Below are 17,205 nucleotides of genomic sequence, written 5' to 3'. Positions count from 1 at the left end.
GTAATGGGTTGAAGGGTGGTTTGTTGTCTTCCTGTGCCTTGGCTCTTTTGCCTGCTGTGTCCGTTCCTGTTGGGGTGGCAGTGTGGTTCAGTGTGGCGAGATGGCACCGTATATGTTGTGTCCCATAAATGTTTTGTGTTGGGCGGTATGGGATTTTGAGAAGGGGTTGTTAAAGATTGAGTAGTTTGAAATTCATGTTGGGGAAAGAACAAAAGATGGTTTGAGGTTTACATTCTTAGTTGGTATCTTGTTTGCTAGTTATGATGAGTTTCCCCTTGTCATGGTCACTTATTTAAAGTGACCCGGGGGTATTAGTGGTTGCCTTTCTTGGAAGAATTTTCTTTTGCTAGTCATGGTGAGCAACCCACCATCACCAACCACCCCCCAACACCACCCCCCATCCCCCCCCTCTCCTGCCCCCAGTGTCCTCTCTGTCAACCTTTTCAGAATCTGGTATGTTTCTATGGCATCATCTCTTATTGTACTAAACGCAAGAGGGCATAAGCCCAATTTGCTCATCCCTTTATCATGGAATAACCTACTTGCCCCAGGAGTCAATCTCACCAATGTTCACTGTACTGCTGCTTCTAAAATAGCTTCTATTTTTCTAAAATATTTGTCATTATTATTTGAATCAAAAGGTTTGAATCTGAGATATTTCCAATTGCCATTTCATTTATTTTAAGTCAGTGTGAACAAAATTTTCACTCTTATCTGATATTCAGGAGGTGTGCATTCTACTTAAGCATTTTATGGGTCTGATACGAAAACAAGAGCAGACCCGAGATGGTGGTGTATTGCTATTGTCACTGGGCTAGTAATCTAGTAGACCTAGGGTAATATCCTGAGGATGTGGGTTCAAATCCCAGCAATGCAATTTGAATTCAATAAAAAATCTGGAATGAACAGTTCACGGTCATGAAACCACTATCATTTTCATTAAAAAAATCTGGATCACTAATGTCCTTGAGTGAAGAAAACTTACATGTGACTCCAGATGCACACCAATATGTTTGACTCTTAAATGGCCTCATAAGGTCAATAGGGATGGGCAACAAATGCTGACCCAGTCAGCGGCATCCACATTCTTTGAATGAAACAAAACCAATCTTAGTACCAGAGTTGAGAATATCTATTACAATCTCCACATAATTGTACTGAGTCCTTTTTCATGCTTCGCAAGATAGACTGCTTTGATCAATAGTCTTCATTTCTTATGTAACATTGAATTATATTATCAAAAAAAATAAAACAAGCACCTTGATATGCTACTGTTGCTCAGTTATTTTCACAGAACATGTTGTACTTCTGCTTCTCAGGCATCATTTCTTGAAGCACTCACATTAACACACAGCACGTGGATGACGGAGTATAACAAACTAATCAAAGCTCAACATTGGAGGATGGAGGGGCACAAGAATAAAAATTCAGCAAGTCAATGGTCTCAGATGCCAAACTCTGAAAATGAGGCGGCATGATGGTACAGTGGTTAGCACTCAAAGCACCAGGGTCCTGGGTTCAATTCTGACATTGAATGAGTGTCCGTGTGGAATTTGCACATTCTTCCTGTGTCTGTGTGGTTTCCTCCAGGTACTCCAGTTTAAATCCACAGTCTAAAGCTGTGCAGGTTAGATTGATTGGCTATCTTACATTGGCCCCTGGTGGGATCAATTTAGTATAGCCAATCAACCTAAATAGAGGGTTTAGGAGGGTAAATATCTGGGATTACCAGGATAAGGCCTGGATGGGATTTTTGTCAGTGTAGGCTTGATTGACCGAATGCCCTCCTTCTGCGCTGTAGGGCTTCTAATGATCTATGAAAATATTTGGTTCTTTGAGAGGAGCAGATGAGAAGTAATGGAAGCAAATTGTTATACTGAGGGTGAATTGTTGGGCATCTTTGACAGGGTTTGTTCCAACTCTGCCAATGCAAGATGGTCACGCAAGGCAATTGCTAATACTCATCCCTGCAAGTGCACTGGTCTTACATCGAAACACAGAAAATAGGAGTAGACCATTCATTTTGATCATGGCTAATCATCAAATTTAATATTCTGATCCCGCCTCTCCCCCCTTTAATATCTCTTGATCCCTTTAACCCCAAGAGTCATATCTAATTTTTTACTGAAATCACACAACTTCACATGTGCAGAAAGCCAATACTGTCACTCTGCTGCGCCCAGTCTGCATTTCGCCCTAAAACATGAATGTAAGGGTAATGTGAATTAAGCAACGTAAATTGGAGCCAACATCTTGAATTGCTGATAGCTTGATTTAAGCTAGGATGCAGCAGCTGTTTCTCTGAGAATGAAAGACTGACTCATGATCTGCACTCTGTTTATCAGACAGTGACTTTTGCTTTTAGCTGGGATTAATTTTAGCCGTGCCTGGTGGTATCATCGCTAGACAATTCATCCAGAAACTCAGCTAATGTTCTGGGGATCTGGGTTCAAATCCTGCCACAGCAGATGGTGGAATTTGAATTCAGTAAAAAAAAATCAGGAATTAAGAATCTACTGGTGACCATGAAACCATTGTTAGCAAAACTCATCTGGTTCACTAATGTTCTTTAGAGAAGGAAATCTGCCATCCTCACCCCGGTCTGACCTACGTGTGATTTCAGAGTCACAGCAATGTAGTTGACACTTAACTATCCTTGGGCAACTAAGGATGGGCAATAAATGCTGACCAGCCAGCGACATTCATGTTCCACGAATGAATAAACGAATGAAGAAAACTCAGCCTTGGATTTGTTTTCTTGAAGGCGGCAGAGTGTTACACGCTGTGGAACAGGTAGTGTTGCGCATATGCAGAGAACATTACAGAAGCGAATCCACTTTACTTTGCTAGGGATGCAGTTGGGGGCAAGCAGGGACTACCCAGATTCTCATTCTTGTACTAATGCCATCACTGAGGTAATATTATTAATAATGCAACAGTGTAGTTTTTCTCCCTTCCTCCTGTTGAGCCTATAATGTAAAGCGGTATCACATCAACTATCTGATAAATAAAATGGTCAGGCATTTCACGAAGATGATTCAGGCCTTTTAATTTCTAATTGTGCCATTACAAATCAATGAACACTGCTAAAGTAAACAAGACATGCAATGGAGTTGTTGGTGCATTGAAATAATTTCTCCACCTAGTATACACTAAATAGATGCTGACTATTGTTGACACTGTCGCTCGCAATGATGTAACACTAGAACTGCACAGGCACCGTGTTGGCAATAAACGCTGCCTTTCCCCAAAGAAATACAGGCCCATCTCCCTCTTGAGTGACAGACATTCTTGTCAATCAGCAGCACCAAGGGCCCAGAATCCTGCCTCCCTCATTCTGAGTGACACTTTGTTCGAGAAATTCTTGGTAGGTTAGAGAAGTTTTGAAATAATTCAAAAGGGATTTAAGACACTAATCAATCCTCTAGCACAGAATAAAATGACGTTAAATTAAACTCACTTACTAGCAGGGGAAATGCTTGCATAGAGATTTGAACACGGTAAGAGGTTTAAATAAATATTCCTGACTTAAACATGCATTTTGGATTTTAAAATATATTCTTAGCTGTATGTTTAAAACAATCTGTAAACTTTAGCCAACAGCAGGTTACCGCAGGGCCTGGTGGGATGAAAAGCATATTAAAAGAGTCACATTTTTTTATGACAATGACACCACAGAATGTGCAAGTTCTTATCAGTGCAAGTTGCTAGCAGTTAGAGTTTTAAGGTTACCTCATGAATAGGTTTGTTCATACAATCCAGGTAAAGCAGGTCTTCTCAGAGATGGGAAAGTACATCCGTCGGGTTCAGCAAAAGTTGGTGGGAACATTACCTCTGGAAAGCTCAAAGCCTTCTCTCTTAGAGAGGCATTGGACTGCACAGTGTCATCTCTCCCGAATGTTCATTCGGTCAACAAAGATACATCTTTAGACCGGGACACTAGCTTTCATGAGTCTTTGTGTTGACTGAAGTTTTGAAAATACCTAGCCTCCAGAGAACTCCGCAGCACAACTGCTTTGCCTAATCCACTTACAAAGAGTCCAGAGCCAGGAAACTTCCTCACACCAAGTTTTCAAAAACAACACTTCTCTATATAGCATCTCTGAAGTACTGAAATGTCCTAAAGTGCTGCTCAGCAGCATTATAAAATAATGCATGATGCAAACGATTGGTCAAAGAGATTGGTTTTAAGGAGTGTCCAAAAGGAGGAGGGAGACTCAGGGGTCAAGGGAGGGAAATCCAAAGCTTGGAGTGACAGTTGAAGGCACAGCCACCAATAATGCAGCAATTATAATTCAGAATACACGAGAGGTCAAATTTAGAGGAACACATATGTTTGAATGGTTGTTGGGCTGCAGCCCAAGTGCATAGTGAGGAGCAAGGTCATGGAGGGATTTGAAAACAAGGATGAGAGTTTTAAAATCAAGATGTTGCTTGACTGGGAGTCTATGTAGGTCAGTGAGCACAGGGTGACATCTCGGAGATAAGACATGGGAAGCCAATCTGGATATTAACTTTCTAGAGGGTACGATGCAGAAGGCCAGCTAAAAATGTTGGAACTGGAGGTAACCAAGGCACAGACGAGGCAGTAGATAAACTAAACATGGGCAAGATCTGACAAGAGCTACAGTGACGACACAGTTATCACAGATATGAGGTTGGAAGTTCATCTTGGGTCAAATATGACACCAGTGTTGCAAATGGACTATTGCCAGAGGAAGATGTAATTGGTAGATAGGCAACAGCATTTGGAGCAAGAACTAAAATCAATAGTTTCCGTATTCCCAAAATCATTCAATGCTGTCTGTCTGATAAGCAGTCTAATAATTCAGCAATATTGGAGGAGTCAAGTGGAGTGGGGGACTTAGGCAGCTAAAGGTACTGTCACCAATGATGGCACAATTATAATTGGAAATGCACAAGAGGCCAGAATTAGTGGAGACAATAATCTGAGAGGGTTGTAGTACTGGAGAAAATTACAGAAAGAGAGAGCAGTGGGGCCATGGATGATGGGAAAACAAGGATGAGAATTTTGAAGTCAAGGCGATGTTTGACTATGGGTCAGTTTAGGTCAGTGGGCACAGGAGTGATAGGGGGAGCAAGACTTGCGTGAGTTAAGACAAAGGAAGCTCGGTTTTGGTTGATACTAAGTTTACAGAGGGTAGAATGTGGAAGACCAGCCAGGAATGTGTTTAAATAGTTGAGTCTAGCCTAAAAACACAGGCATGAATGAGGGCTTCAGCAAGGGATGAGCTGAGACAGGGGAGAAGGCAAGCAGAAATACTTAGGTGCAAATAGGCGGTCTTGGTGATAGCATGGATAGAATATCAGAAACTCAGAGTTATAAATGTGACACTAGAGGTTATGAAAAGGCCTTCTGAACCCCAGACTGTTACAGTGAGAAGGATGGAGTTTGGAACAGGCGCTGAAAACACTGGCTTGAGCTTTGTCAAATCTTAATATGAGGAGATTTCTGCTCATCTAGTGCTGGACATTAGATAAGTAGTCTGACAATTTAGCCACACTAGAGGAAACAAGAGAGATGGCGATCCAGAATATTAAACAACAGTCAAGTTATAAGTTTCATAATATCAGCAGAAACAAATCTAGTCTGTCAGAATGAACATGGTTCAGTTAAGATATCATTAACATTGCACCCCTACAGTCACTTATGAAGTTTCTGGTGGCTCAGTAGGTTGGATGACTGGGTGAATCCCTTCCCACATACAGAGCAGGTGAAAGGCCTCTCCCCAGTGTGAATTCGCTGGTGAGTCAGGAGGATAGAAGAACTCATGAATCCTTTTCCACACTCAGAGCAGGTGAACGGCCTCTCCCCGCTGTGAACTCGTTGGTGTGTCAGGAGTTTGGATGAACTCATGAAGCCCTTCCCACACACGGAGCAGATGAATGGCCTCTCCTCTGTGTGCGCTCGCTGATGCATCACAAGAGAAGATGACTGGGTGAATCCCCTCCGACACACGGAGCAGGTGAATGGCCTCTCCCCAGTGTGAACTCGCTGGTGCTTCAGCAGGTTGGATGGATGATTGAACCCTTTCTCACACACAGAGCAGGTGAATGGCCTCTCCTCAGTGTGAACTCGCTGGTGTATCAGGAGGGTCGATGACTGAGTGAATCCTTTCCCACAAACAGAACAGGTGAACGGCCTCTCTCCAGTGTGAATTCGCTGGTGTTTCAGCAGGTTGGACGGATGATTGAATCCCTTCCCACACACAGGGCAGGTAAACGGCTTGTCCCCACTGTGAACCCGCTGGTGTGTCTGGAGATTGGATGACTGAGTAAATTCCTTTCCACATATGGTGCAGATGAAAGGTTTCACTTCAGTGTGAGCTCGCTGGTGAGTCAGAAGGTTGGATGACTGAGTGAATCCTTTTCCACACACTGAACAGGTGAATGGCCTGTCACCAGTGTGAATGCGATTATGGTTTTCCAGCAGGGATGGATAATTGAATGCCTTTCCACAGTCCCCACATTTCCACGGTTTCTCCATGGTGTCCTTATGTCCCTCCAGTTTAATTGAAGCAGAATGCACATACAGTTTCTCCCAGTATGAATGGCACAGTGTTTCTCTCTTTCCACTATCAATGCACTAGAACAATCACCCAGTTTGTGTGTCTTGCTCTCTTGGTCCTTTTTCAGTCAAACTGGTGTGTGAAATACTTTCAGACAGCCAAAACAGACAAACAATTTCTCTTTTCACATTCAAAGGCAATGATATTCAGGTCCCAATGAAGCAAGTGATTCTGTCAAACTTCATTTTTAGCTGGAGTTTGCATATGCAAACCCTCACCTGCAAAAGGAGTTGAACAAGGTTTTCACTGTAAGTTTGGGTGGGATAGAAAATCATTACAAGAAAATTCTGATTTCTACGGGACTTAATTTGTGTCTTGCTCCCCCTAAAGCTGTAAATCTACGTCCCATTATCACTTGTGCTAAAATCGAAACACATTACACCATTCATTTCCTCCAATCCCAGTTACCAGCACACATTGGTTGGGTTCAGTTCTCCAGCCCCTGTGTGCAAAACGAGTCAGCATAATCAAGGACCCCAGGCATACTTTCTTCCACCTTCTTCCATCGGGAAAAAGGTATAAAAGCCAGAGGTCACGTCCCAACCGACTCAAGAACAGCTTCTTCCCTAGTGTCATAGGGCTTTTGAATGGACCTACCATATATTAAACTGATCTTGCCCTGCACTGTCTGTGACTGTAACACTATATTCTGCAAGCTCTCCTTTCCTGCTCCCCAAGTACTCTATGAACCATATGTTTTGTCTGTATAGCATGCGCGAAACAATACCTCTCACTGCATCCCTCCCAATACATGTGACAATAATAAATCAAATCAAAATTCATTGAAAGATTTGGGCGGGATGGTAGTACAGTGGTTAGCACTGCTGCTTCACAGCTCCAGGGACCTAGATTGGGTCACTGTCTGTGTGGAGTTTGCACATTCTCCTCGTGTCTGTGTGGGTTTTCTCCGGGCGCTCCGGTTTTCTCCCACAGAGATGTGCGGGTTAGGTTGATTGGCCATGCTGAAATTGCCCCTTACTGTCCTGAGATGCGTACGTTAGAGGAATTAGTGGGTAAAATATGGGGGTAGGGCCTGGGTGGGATTGTGGTCGGTGCAGACTCGATGGGCCGAATGGCCTCTTTCTGCACTACAGGATTTCTAGACAATGATTTTTCCTCCTGGTCACTGGAATGCTGAAGCTCCGCCCACCCACTGTTGCGTCACAAAGGTGCCCACGCACGCGGATTCGTTCCACCCCTTTAATAAGCCCCGCCTTTCTCTGCCAAGATGGCTGCCTGCTGCTTGGGCAGCACAGGCCAGTACCCCTTGGAGGAAACCCCGCTTCCCTGATCCGGGCAGACTCCCACCCGCAAGATGGCAGCCGCACTCCCGAGTCTGTCACCCTGGGGTAAACACAGGCCCATGTGATCTTATGTGTTTCCGTAGCACCCCAGCCCACCCACCGTTCTAATTTCTTCTCTCCACCGGACAATCGCCCACCGCCTACCGAAAACCTCATTCCACCTCCGTCCATCTTCACAGGCCTCACTGCGCATGTCAATTCACCGCCCTCCGCGCCGGCGCATTCGGCTCTCGTAGTCATTGATAGGGGCCCTTCCACCGCGCAGGGGACTTGGGTAACCTATCGGCCATCGCTCATTTGGCTCTGGAATGCAGAATTTCAAAGATGTGCAGGTTAAATTGCCCCTTAGTGTACCAAGATGTGTAGCTTAGGGGGAATTAGCGGAGTAAATATGTGGGGTGCGACTGAGTAAGTCTGACTCGATGGGCTGAATGGCCTTTTGCACTGTAGGGATTCTATGATTCTGGATCAGGAAGCTATCCGCGTAACGAATAGAGACATTAAGGCGTTTTAAAATTACTGAGTTTCCACTCCCCCCACCACCCCACTGGCTCCCACGTAATCATTGTAATAAATCTCACAACATAAGAACATAAGAAATAGGAGCATGAGTAGGCCATCTGGCCCTTCGAGCCTGCCCCGCCATTCAATAAGATCATGGCTGATCTGTCGTGGCTCAGTTCCACATTCCCGCCCTCTCCCCATAACCCTTAATCCCCTCTCTTATCAAAAACCCATCAACCCGCGTCTTAAAAATATTTAGCGAGGTAGCCTCCACCACTTCAACGGGCAGAGAATTCCAGAGATTCACCGCCCTTTGAGTGAAGAAGTTCTTCCTCAACTCCGTTCTAAACCGCCCCCCCCCTTTATCTTGAGGCTGTGCCCCCTAGTCCTACTGTCCTTTCTGAGCGGGAAGAGTCTCTCCACCTCTATCCTATCCATCCCATTCATCATCTTATACGTCTCAATGAGATCTCCCCTCATTCTTCTAAACTCTAACGAGTACAAGCCTAGTTTATTCAGCCTCTCCTCATAGCTCAACCCCCTCAACTCCGGAATCAGCCTAGTAAACCTCCTCTGCACTCCCTCCAAGGCCAAAATATCCTTGCGTAAGTACAGCGCCCAAAACTGCACACAGTACTCCAGCTGTGGCCTCACCAATGCCCTATACAGCCGCAGCAAAACCTCCCTACTTTTATATTCAATCCCCCTTGCTATGAAGGCCAGCATCCCATTTGCCTTCCTGACCACCTGCTGCACCTGCAAGCTGGGTTTTTGCGACTCATGCACAAGGACCCCGAGGTCCCTCTGCACCGTCGCCTGCTGCAGTTTTTCTCCACCAGATCACAACACCAGGTTAAAGTCCAACAAGGCAACTCCACATCAGGTTTATTTGGAATCACAAGCTTTTTCAGCACTGCTCCTTCATCAGGTGACTCACCTGAAGTTAGAGTTTAGAAGAATGAGAGGAGATCTCATTGAGACGTATAAGATGATGAATGGGATGGATAGGATAGAGGTGGAAAGACTCTTCCCGCTCAAAAAAGACAATAGGACTAGGGGGCACAGCCTCAAGATAAAAGGGGGGCGGTTTAGAACGGAGTTGAGGAGGAACTTCTTCACTCAAAGGGTGGTGAATCTCTGGAATTCTCTGCCCGTTGAAGTGGTGGAGGCTGCCTCGCTAAATATTTTTAAGACGCGGGTTGATGGGTTTTTGATAAGAGAGGGGATTAAGGGTTATGGGGAGAGGGCGGGAATGTGGAACTGAGCCACGACAGATCAGCCATGATCTTATTGAATGGCGGGGCAGGCTCGAAGGGCTAGATGGCCTACTCCTGCTCCTATTTCTTATGTTCTTATGAAGGAGCAACACTCTGAAAGCTCGTGATTCCAAATAAACCTGTTGGACATTAACCTGATGTTGTGAGATTTCTTACTGTGTCTACCCCAGTCCAATGCTGGCATCTACACGTAATCATAAGATGACAAGAAATAGGAGCAGTAGTAAATCATTCAGCCCATCGAGACTGAATAGAATTGAGACCAGAACCAGGTCAGCATTACTGTATTAAATGCACGGCAGGCTTAAATAACCTATTCCTACTCCTAAATCATATGTTCCAGTTCTAATCATTGTTTTAACTGAGTGCTTAAGGAAACAGTGACAGACAAGAGGACCATAGTTAAATGCTAAAGATTATGTTACTAGTTCAGGTGTTAGAGATGATTTGGATGTGCAGTGGTCAAATCATTGGATTTTAAAGAGCTCAAGTTAAAGGACATGGGTTCAAATCTCATGAAGAAAGTTGGTGGAATTTGAAGTAAAATTTAAGGAGGAGACCTGTAGCTAGAGGCCCAGGCCAATGATTGCATTTATGTGTTCAGATTTCACCATGGGATAAAGCTTGTCTCAGTAATGGTCGTAAACACAGTAAGGAGTCTTACCACACCAGGTTGAAATCCAACAGGTTTATTTGGTAGCAAACACCACTAACTTTCGGAGGGTTGCTGCTCCTTCGTCAGGTGACTCCACTGAGTCCACTCACCTGATGAAAGAGCAGCAAGTGAGGGGGTTGAGCTATGAGGAGAGGCTGAATAAACTAGGCTTGTACTCGTTAGAGTTTAGAAGAATGAGGGGAGATCTCATTGAGACGTATAAGATGATGAATGGGATGGATAGGATAGAGGTGGAAAGACTCTTCCCGCTCAAAAAAGACAGTAGGACTAGGGGGCACAGCCTCAAGATAAAGGGGGGGAGGTTCAGAACGGAGTTGAGGAGGAACTTCTTCACTCAAAGGGTGGTGAATCTCTGGAATTCTCTGCCCGTTGAAGTGGTGGAGGCTGCCTCGCTAAATATTTTTAAGAAGCGGGTTGATGGGTTTTTGATAAGAGAGGGGATTAAGGGTTATGGGGAGAGGGCGGGAAAGTGGAACTGAGCCACGACAGATCAGCCATGATCTTATTGAATGGCGGGGCAGGCTCGAAGGGCCAGATGGCCTACTCCTGCTCCTATTTCTTATGTTCTTATGTTCTTATGTTCTTATGTTTGCTACCAAATAAACCTGTTGGACTTTAGCCCGGTGTTGTAAGACTTCTTACCGTGTTTACCCCAGTCCCACGCCGGCATCTCCACATCTTGATTACCATCGACTCAGTAATGGTCACCATGAAACTATAATCAATTGTGGTGTTGAAAGGGAGCACATCTGGTTCACTAGGGAAAGAAATGTACCGCCCTTACCTATAAATCACACCTTATTGCCAACTTGTTGGTCAAGGGCAATGATAAAGGCAAAATACTGCAGGTGCTGGAATCTGAAACAAAAGCAGAAAATGCTGGAACATCTCAGCAGGTCTGACAGCGTCCGGGGGGAGAGAATAGAGCTAATGTTTTGAGTCTGGATTGTGTCATTTTCTGTTTATGCAAAGGGTATGATTCTCGCCTCTGTGTTTTAATTTGGGTGTGTCTGAGTCATTTGATGTTGTTTCCTATTCACTGAGTCTTGACGTTTGTTTGGAGACCCCATTCAGCCAGAATGGGCCAAATGGCTTCTTTCTGCGCCATAGCAATTATTTGGTGCATTATAGATTCAGGTTAAGATTGTCTTAGTACTTCAGGTTTGGACCTTGTGATTAAGGTCCAGGTTACTACCTGAATAGGGTCGGGGAAACTCAGCATTTTAAAGTTCATTTACTTCAAAGTTTCTTTATTAGTATCATAAGTAAGCATACATTAACACTGTAATAAAGTTACTGTGAAAATTCCATAGTCGCCACTCCCCGGCAGCTGTTCAGCTATATACCCAATCAGCAGGTCTTTTGGAGTGTGGGAGGAAACCGAAGCACTTGGAGGAAACCCATGCAGACACAAGGAGAACATGCAAACTCCGCATAGACAATGACTCAAGCCAGGAATCAAACCTGAGTCCCTGGCACTGTGAAGCAGCTAACCACCATGCCACCATACTGCCCAATTATTAGTAGCTACAACTATATATTGGCAGCACAGTGGTTAGCACTGCTGCCTCACAGCACCAGGGACCCGTTTTCAATTCTGGCCCTGGGTCTGTGTGCATTTCCTCTGGTTGCTCCGGTCTCCTCCCACAGTCCAAAGGTGTGTGGGTAAAGTTTATTGGCCATGCTAAATGAACCCTAGTGTCAGAGGGAATAGCAGGGTAAATATGCGGGGTCGTGAGAATAGGGTCTGTGTGGGTTTCTGGTTGGTGCAGACTCAATGGGCCAAATGGCCCCATTCTGCATTGTGGACTCTATGATTCTATATACAGCTTTGCACTGGCCTCAATCTAGCCTGGGCCCTAAAAGTACATAGGTTGATTATTTGACTATTTTCAAGGCACTCTGCAGGTATAAGGTGCTAATGCTTGTCCACAGAGATAATAAAATTGGTGGAAACTGAAATAATCTAGAGTTCCAAAACAATAAAGTCCCAGAAATTGAACAAGTGGCAGCAGGAAATGCATTGTTTTCCTCTTAACATTGAAACATCGAGGAATTTTATACTGTGCTTGAGTCAAATCTGATTTATTGACATTTGTAAAATTTTAGGCATCAGCTTAGTTAAAAATGTCTTAACATCAGCAAAATTAAAACTCCCAACTGTCAGAATGAACATATTCATAGATTAAATCATTGTTCATCCAGATACTGAATCTCTGCCCACTGTCATTCCCTCACCGAGATTGCCATGCAGACACTTTGCTATTCCCTGAATCAAACTGGCAGTCATTAACCTGAGCCTGTTCCAGAGAAAAGTCTTTGGAGCTGCAAAAGCAGCCAATAGAGCTTCTTAATCAGGGCTTGTGGTCGGTATTTCAGAGGCCTCAACAACCTGTCATCATCTCCATTTCCCCCCCAGTACTCCATTGTCTATCATCCCTGCAAAAGCAATTGGAATATGGGAGAAACTTTTCACAGTATTTGGGTTTGATCTGGATTGCATTGCCTGAGACAGTGGTGGAGGCAAGTTCATTTGTGACAATCTGTTGTGATTATTGCATGCACGTCAATTTGGAAAATGACTTGTATCTTTAAGAAGCTGCAGTGTCATCACTAGATATCACCATGTGTAAGGCTGGAGAATAAAAGGGTCAGCCTCCATTTAGTTGTACACTCTTGTCTGTGACCTCTACTGTACACATGTATGTCTGTCTTTGACACTGTATCAGTAAAGCTTCATGTAAACCTTATGAGTCAAACACACAATCAAGTAATCAACCCATGTAACTTTTAGGACCGAAGCTAGATTGAGACCTGTGCAGAGCTGTATATAGTTGTAGCTACCAATAAACTTCATGAGCGTGTGTTCAGCCAGAATCCTGTTCATTCTCAATATCTTGCTTAGCATAAATAGCATTGAGACGGAACACTTGAATCCACATCAAGACTCTCAACATATATGGTGGTGCAAACCGTAACAGATCACGACACAATCAAGAGGGAATTAGATTAATAACTGAAAAAGGAAGAAGTGTAACGTTATGGGGGGGGAAGGGAACGGCATTAGTTGGGCTCCTGTATGGTGAATATGGTACCTTCACTACCGTGGAGAATGTTAGGACTGCCCAGAATAAGGCAGAGAAAATGGTAGCCTGAATTTTAAATTAAGTATATTTAATTTTTAAAAATACACGCAGAAATCCAAGTCAACATGTCTTCTGCTGCATGATTGATAACAGAAGAATTCCGCCGACATGTGAAACGCTGGGGTCTCAGCCGCTTGGTTTGAAATGCTTCCCAATATACCACTGCAAGTAGATCAGAAACCTACACCTCAGATTGCGCATGCGCAATTTCCCCACATGACGTAATGGGGACACCACCCACCTCCGTTGCGCCGGCGCAGGCGTACGTGGTGACGACAGCACGCAGCAACGATGACGTCACTGCTGGCCTGGATTCCCTAAATTGGAGTATCTTTCTGTCTCCAAAGCTTCTGCTATCTGGGAATCAAGCTGGTGAATCTTCTCTGAATGACTTCCAATAAAAGTATGTCCCTCCTTAAATAAGGAGAGCAAAACAGCATCTAAGTGTCATCATGGCTCTTAGGTTGCTGATTGAACACAGTTCACTGTAAGAGGATAGAACTCTACAGTGCAGAAAGAGGCCCTTTGGTCCATCGAGTCTGCACCGACCTCAATCTCAACCAGGCCTTACCCCCATATCCCTACATATTTTACCCGCTAATCCCTCTAACCTAAGCATCTCAGGACGCTAAGGGGCAATTTTAACATGGCCAATCCGCCTAATGGAATGTGGGAGGAAACCGGAGCACCTGGAGTAAACCCATGCAGACATGAGTAGAATGTGCAAACTCCACACAGAGTGTCCTGAGCTGGGAATCAAACCCAGGTCTCTGGAGCTGTGAAGCAGCAGTGCTAGCTACTGTGCTGCCCATAGTATCAGGAGTAACTGGTTATTTGAGGATTTTTATTCATTTGGCACATAGAGATTTATTTTAATTCCATTCTTGGAATACTAATACATCACTAGTGAGACCAGCTCTTATTTATTGCCTGTCCCCAGCTACCTCTTGAGAAGGCAGTGGTGGTGGCCCTTTTGAACCAGTAGGTGTCTTGATAAATGCGTTGATGATAGCCAGAACCTGATTTTGGGGAGAAACATGACACCAAGGTTGTGAATAGTCTAGGGTTGTCTCAGGGACTTGATTGGGAATCAGTGGCTCGTGATTGGAGTTTGTAGTGAAGACTGGAAATAATTCCTTAATTCTTGTCAATATTTAATTGCATGAAATATCTGTTCATTTAGTTTCGGATGTCAGACAAATCAGGATGGTGTGTGACTTGAAGGGAAGCTTGGAGGCAATGGTGCTCACATTCACACGCTTCCCATGTGCTTCTAGTTGATGGGTTTTTGGAGATCCCATCAAAGTTCTAATCAAGTTGCACTCTCTACATTGCCCCCTTGCTTTTCCACATCTCTCTCCCACAGAGGCCAAAGTCTTGTGTAGCTCTAGCTTGGGAGGCAATTTCCCTTCCCTGTTAGACATTTGTGATCAAATTAGCTTTTGTGACAATCTAACAGCTTTCATGGTCATTTTTTCCTGGTGCCTGTCCTAAATTATTGAATGCATTTAACAGCTTAATTTTACAAGATGCTTTTGTTTTTTTGCACATTTTATGATGCCTTTTGTATGTTTTGATGTGCTGGTTAGGTGCATTGACCTAAACACACCAGACTGTGGCGACTAGGGAAATTTCACAGTAACTTCATTGCAGTCGTAATGTAAGCCAAATAATTGTGACTAATAAATAAACTTTAGTTTGTTTTTTATCTCCCCTCCCATCCTCTCAGAAATCATTGTATTAATGCTTGAATCATGAATAAATTAGTATAACCTATTTCTGAGTCTCCTGCAGTTGTTTGGAATAAGTCCACCATAACAAGGCTATGGACATTAAAAGGGCTGAGGGTGGGGGTGGGGGTGGGGGTGGGGGTGGGGGAGGGGGAGGGCAAGGGCAATCTGGTGTGTCAGCCAAAAGTCCATTGACCTTTGCTGAGAATCAGATGATCTTGACAGCAGGCTCAGCTTAAAAATTTGAATGGAAGTGCAAATGAAGTGGCTCTTTCATCCTGCTAAACAGTGCCATTCTAATTCTGTCCCTGGCCAGCTCATCTGCTGATGACACCTCTACTCATGCCTTTGTTACCTCTTGACTCTTCCAAGACAGATTGGTTTCCAATATTCTACTCTGCATAAACCTGAGGTGATCCAAAATTCTGCAATCCATGTCTGAACGCTGAAAAAAAAATCCCGTTTCCCAGCTCCCTTACGTGCATTGTCATTTTATTCTAATCATGCAACATCTTGATTTCAAAATTAATCTTATTTTCAATCCTTGATTGCACTCACCTTTTCAGAGCTCTATAACCTCTTCCAACCATACAGCCCTGTTGGATATCTGGCCTCCTATACATCTCATATTTTGTTTACTGCTCAGAATACTGCAAAATTGGTGGCCATAATTCACTTGCGTAGTCCATAAGATTTTGACCTGCCTCACTGTCCTTCTCCGACTCAACCTGTTTAAGATCTTCCTTCAGATTTATCTTTTTGAAAATAGGCTGAAGAAAGATACTTTATTTGAAGAAACCAATTGGCAGAATATTAAATTTAATCCCAGTGACAAGAATTTTAAATACCAACAGACATAAATCTCCAGAACCTATCAGAATGAACATGTCAGTTCTGACTGAGGGAAAGTATTTCAAACATCAGTGCAACTTGAAAAGTAGGAAGATATCCACAACAAGGTGAGAGTGTTCAACTGCACTTATTGTGGACAGAGCTTTAATCAGTTATACAAACTGAAAAATACTCAGTTCGTATATTCACAATATATTTGGAAGAAACCATAAATGTGTTCTGCTTGTAAATGGGGTTTCAACTGCTCATCCAGTCTTGGAGGTATAGGAGGACATTTGTACCATGGAGAAACATTGGAAATGTGAAGATTGTGGAAAGAAATTCAATTACCCATCCCTGCTGGAACACCACTGTAACACTCACAGGGGAGAAACTGTTCTGCTGCTCTATCTGTGGGAAGGGATTTACTCAGTAGTGCAGTCTGTGGGTGCATGAATGAATTGACATAGAGGAGAGGCTGCTCACCTGCTCCAGATGTGGGAAAAGATTCTCTCAGTCATCCTGATCTTCAAACCCACCAATTTCACAGTAGGACAAGGTCACTTAATTCTGTGCATGGGATCAGATTCATTCCACCTACTGAGACAGCACAAAATTCACACCCGAGAAAGGCCATTCACCTGCTCCATGTGTGGGAAGGGATTCACTCAGAAATCCAAGTCACTAAGACACCAACCAATTCACAAATGATAGCAGGGACTAGATTCTCTAAATCACTCTCTAGAATTGAAAAGGCGGGTTCATCTTGAGTTGTGTAATTAATGTGTCTCAGCCAGTCCTAGACATGGGACTGAAGGCTCAACTCTCGAGTGTATTAGTTGTAGAGTCATATAGCACAGAAAGAGGCCCTTTGGCCTACCATGTCTATGCCAGCCATCAAATACTAATCTATTGCTAATCCCATTTACCAGTACTTGTCTGAAGCCAACAATGCCTTGATGACTTAAGTTCTTGTCCAGATACTTCTTAAATGCTGCAAGATTAACTACCCCCACCACTCAGGCAGTGCATTCCATTTCTCAGGAGGCTAAGGAAATTCAGCATTTCTGCTATGACTCTCATCAGTGTTTACAGATACACCATAAAAAACATCTTTCTGGATGGATCACAGTTTGGTATGGCTCCT

At 43.8% G+C, this 17,205-nt stretch overlaps 1 protein-coding gene across 1 annotated transcript in view; it reads right to left on the bottom strand.

The window, feature by feature from the left end:
* Nucleotides 1-3,032: 3,032 nt before the first annotated feature.
* Nucleotides 3,033-17,205, bottom strand: part of LOC145348688 (uncharacterized) — a 68,052-nt gene continuing 53,879 nt past the window's right edge. The window contains exon 3 of the mRNA XM_080196846.1: nucleotides 3,033-6,607. Within this exon, the coding sequence (XP_080052972.1) occupies nucleotides 5,666-6,607 (942 nt within the window). The 3' untranslated portion in view covers nucleotides 3,033-5,665. The remainder of the gene's footprint in view (nucleotides 6,608-17,205) is intronic.

This window comes from Carcharhinus amblyrhynchos, chromosome 9, assembly GCF_965287045.1.
Source record: "Carcharhinus amblyrhynchos chromosome 9, sCarAmb.v2.hapA, whole genome shotgun sequence".
NCBI classification, from domain to species: Eukaryota; Metazoa; Chordata; class Chondrichthyes; order Carcharhiniformes; family Carcharhinidae; genus Carcharhinus; species Carcharhinus amblyrhynchos.
Note: the sequence above shows the minus strand (reverse complement) of the source record. Positions and strands in the feature narration are given on the sequence as shown.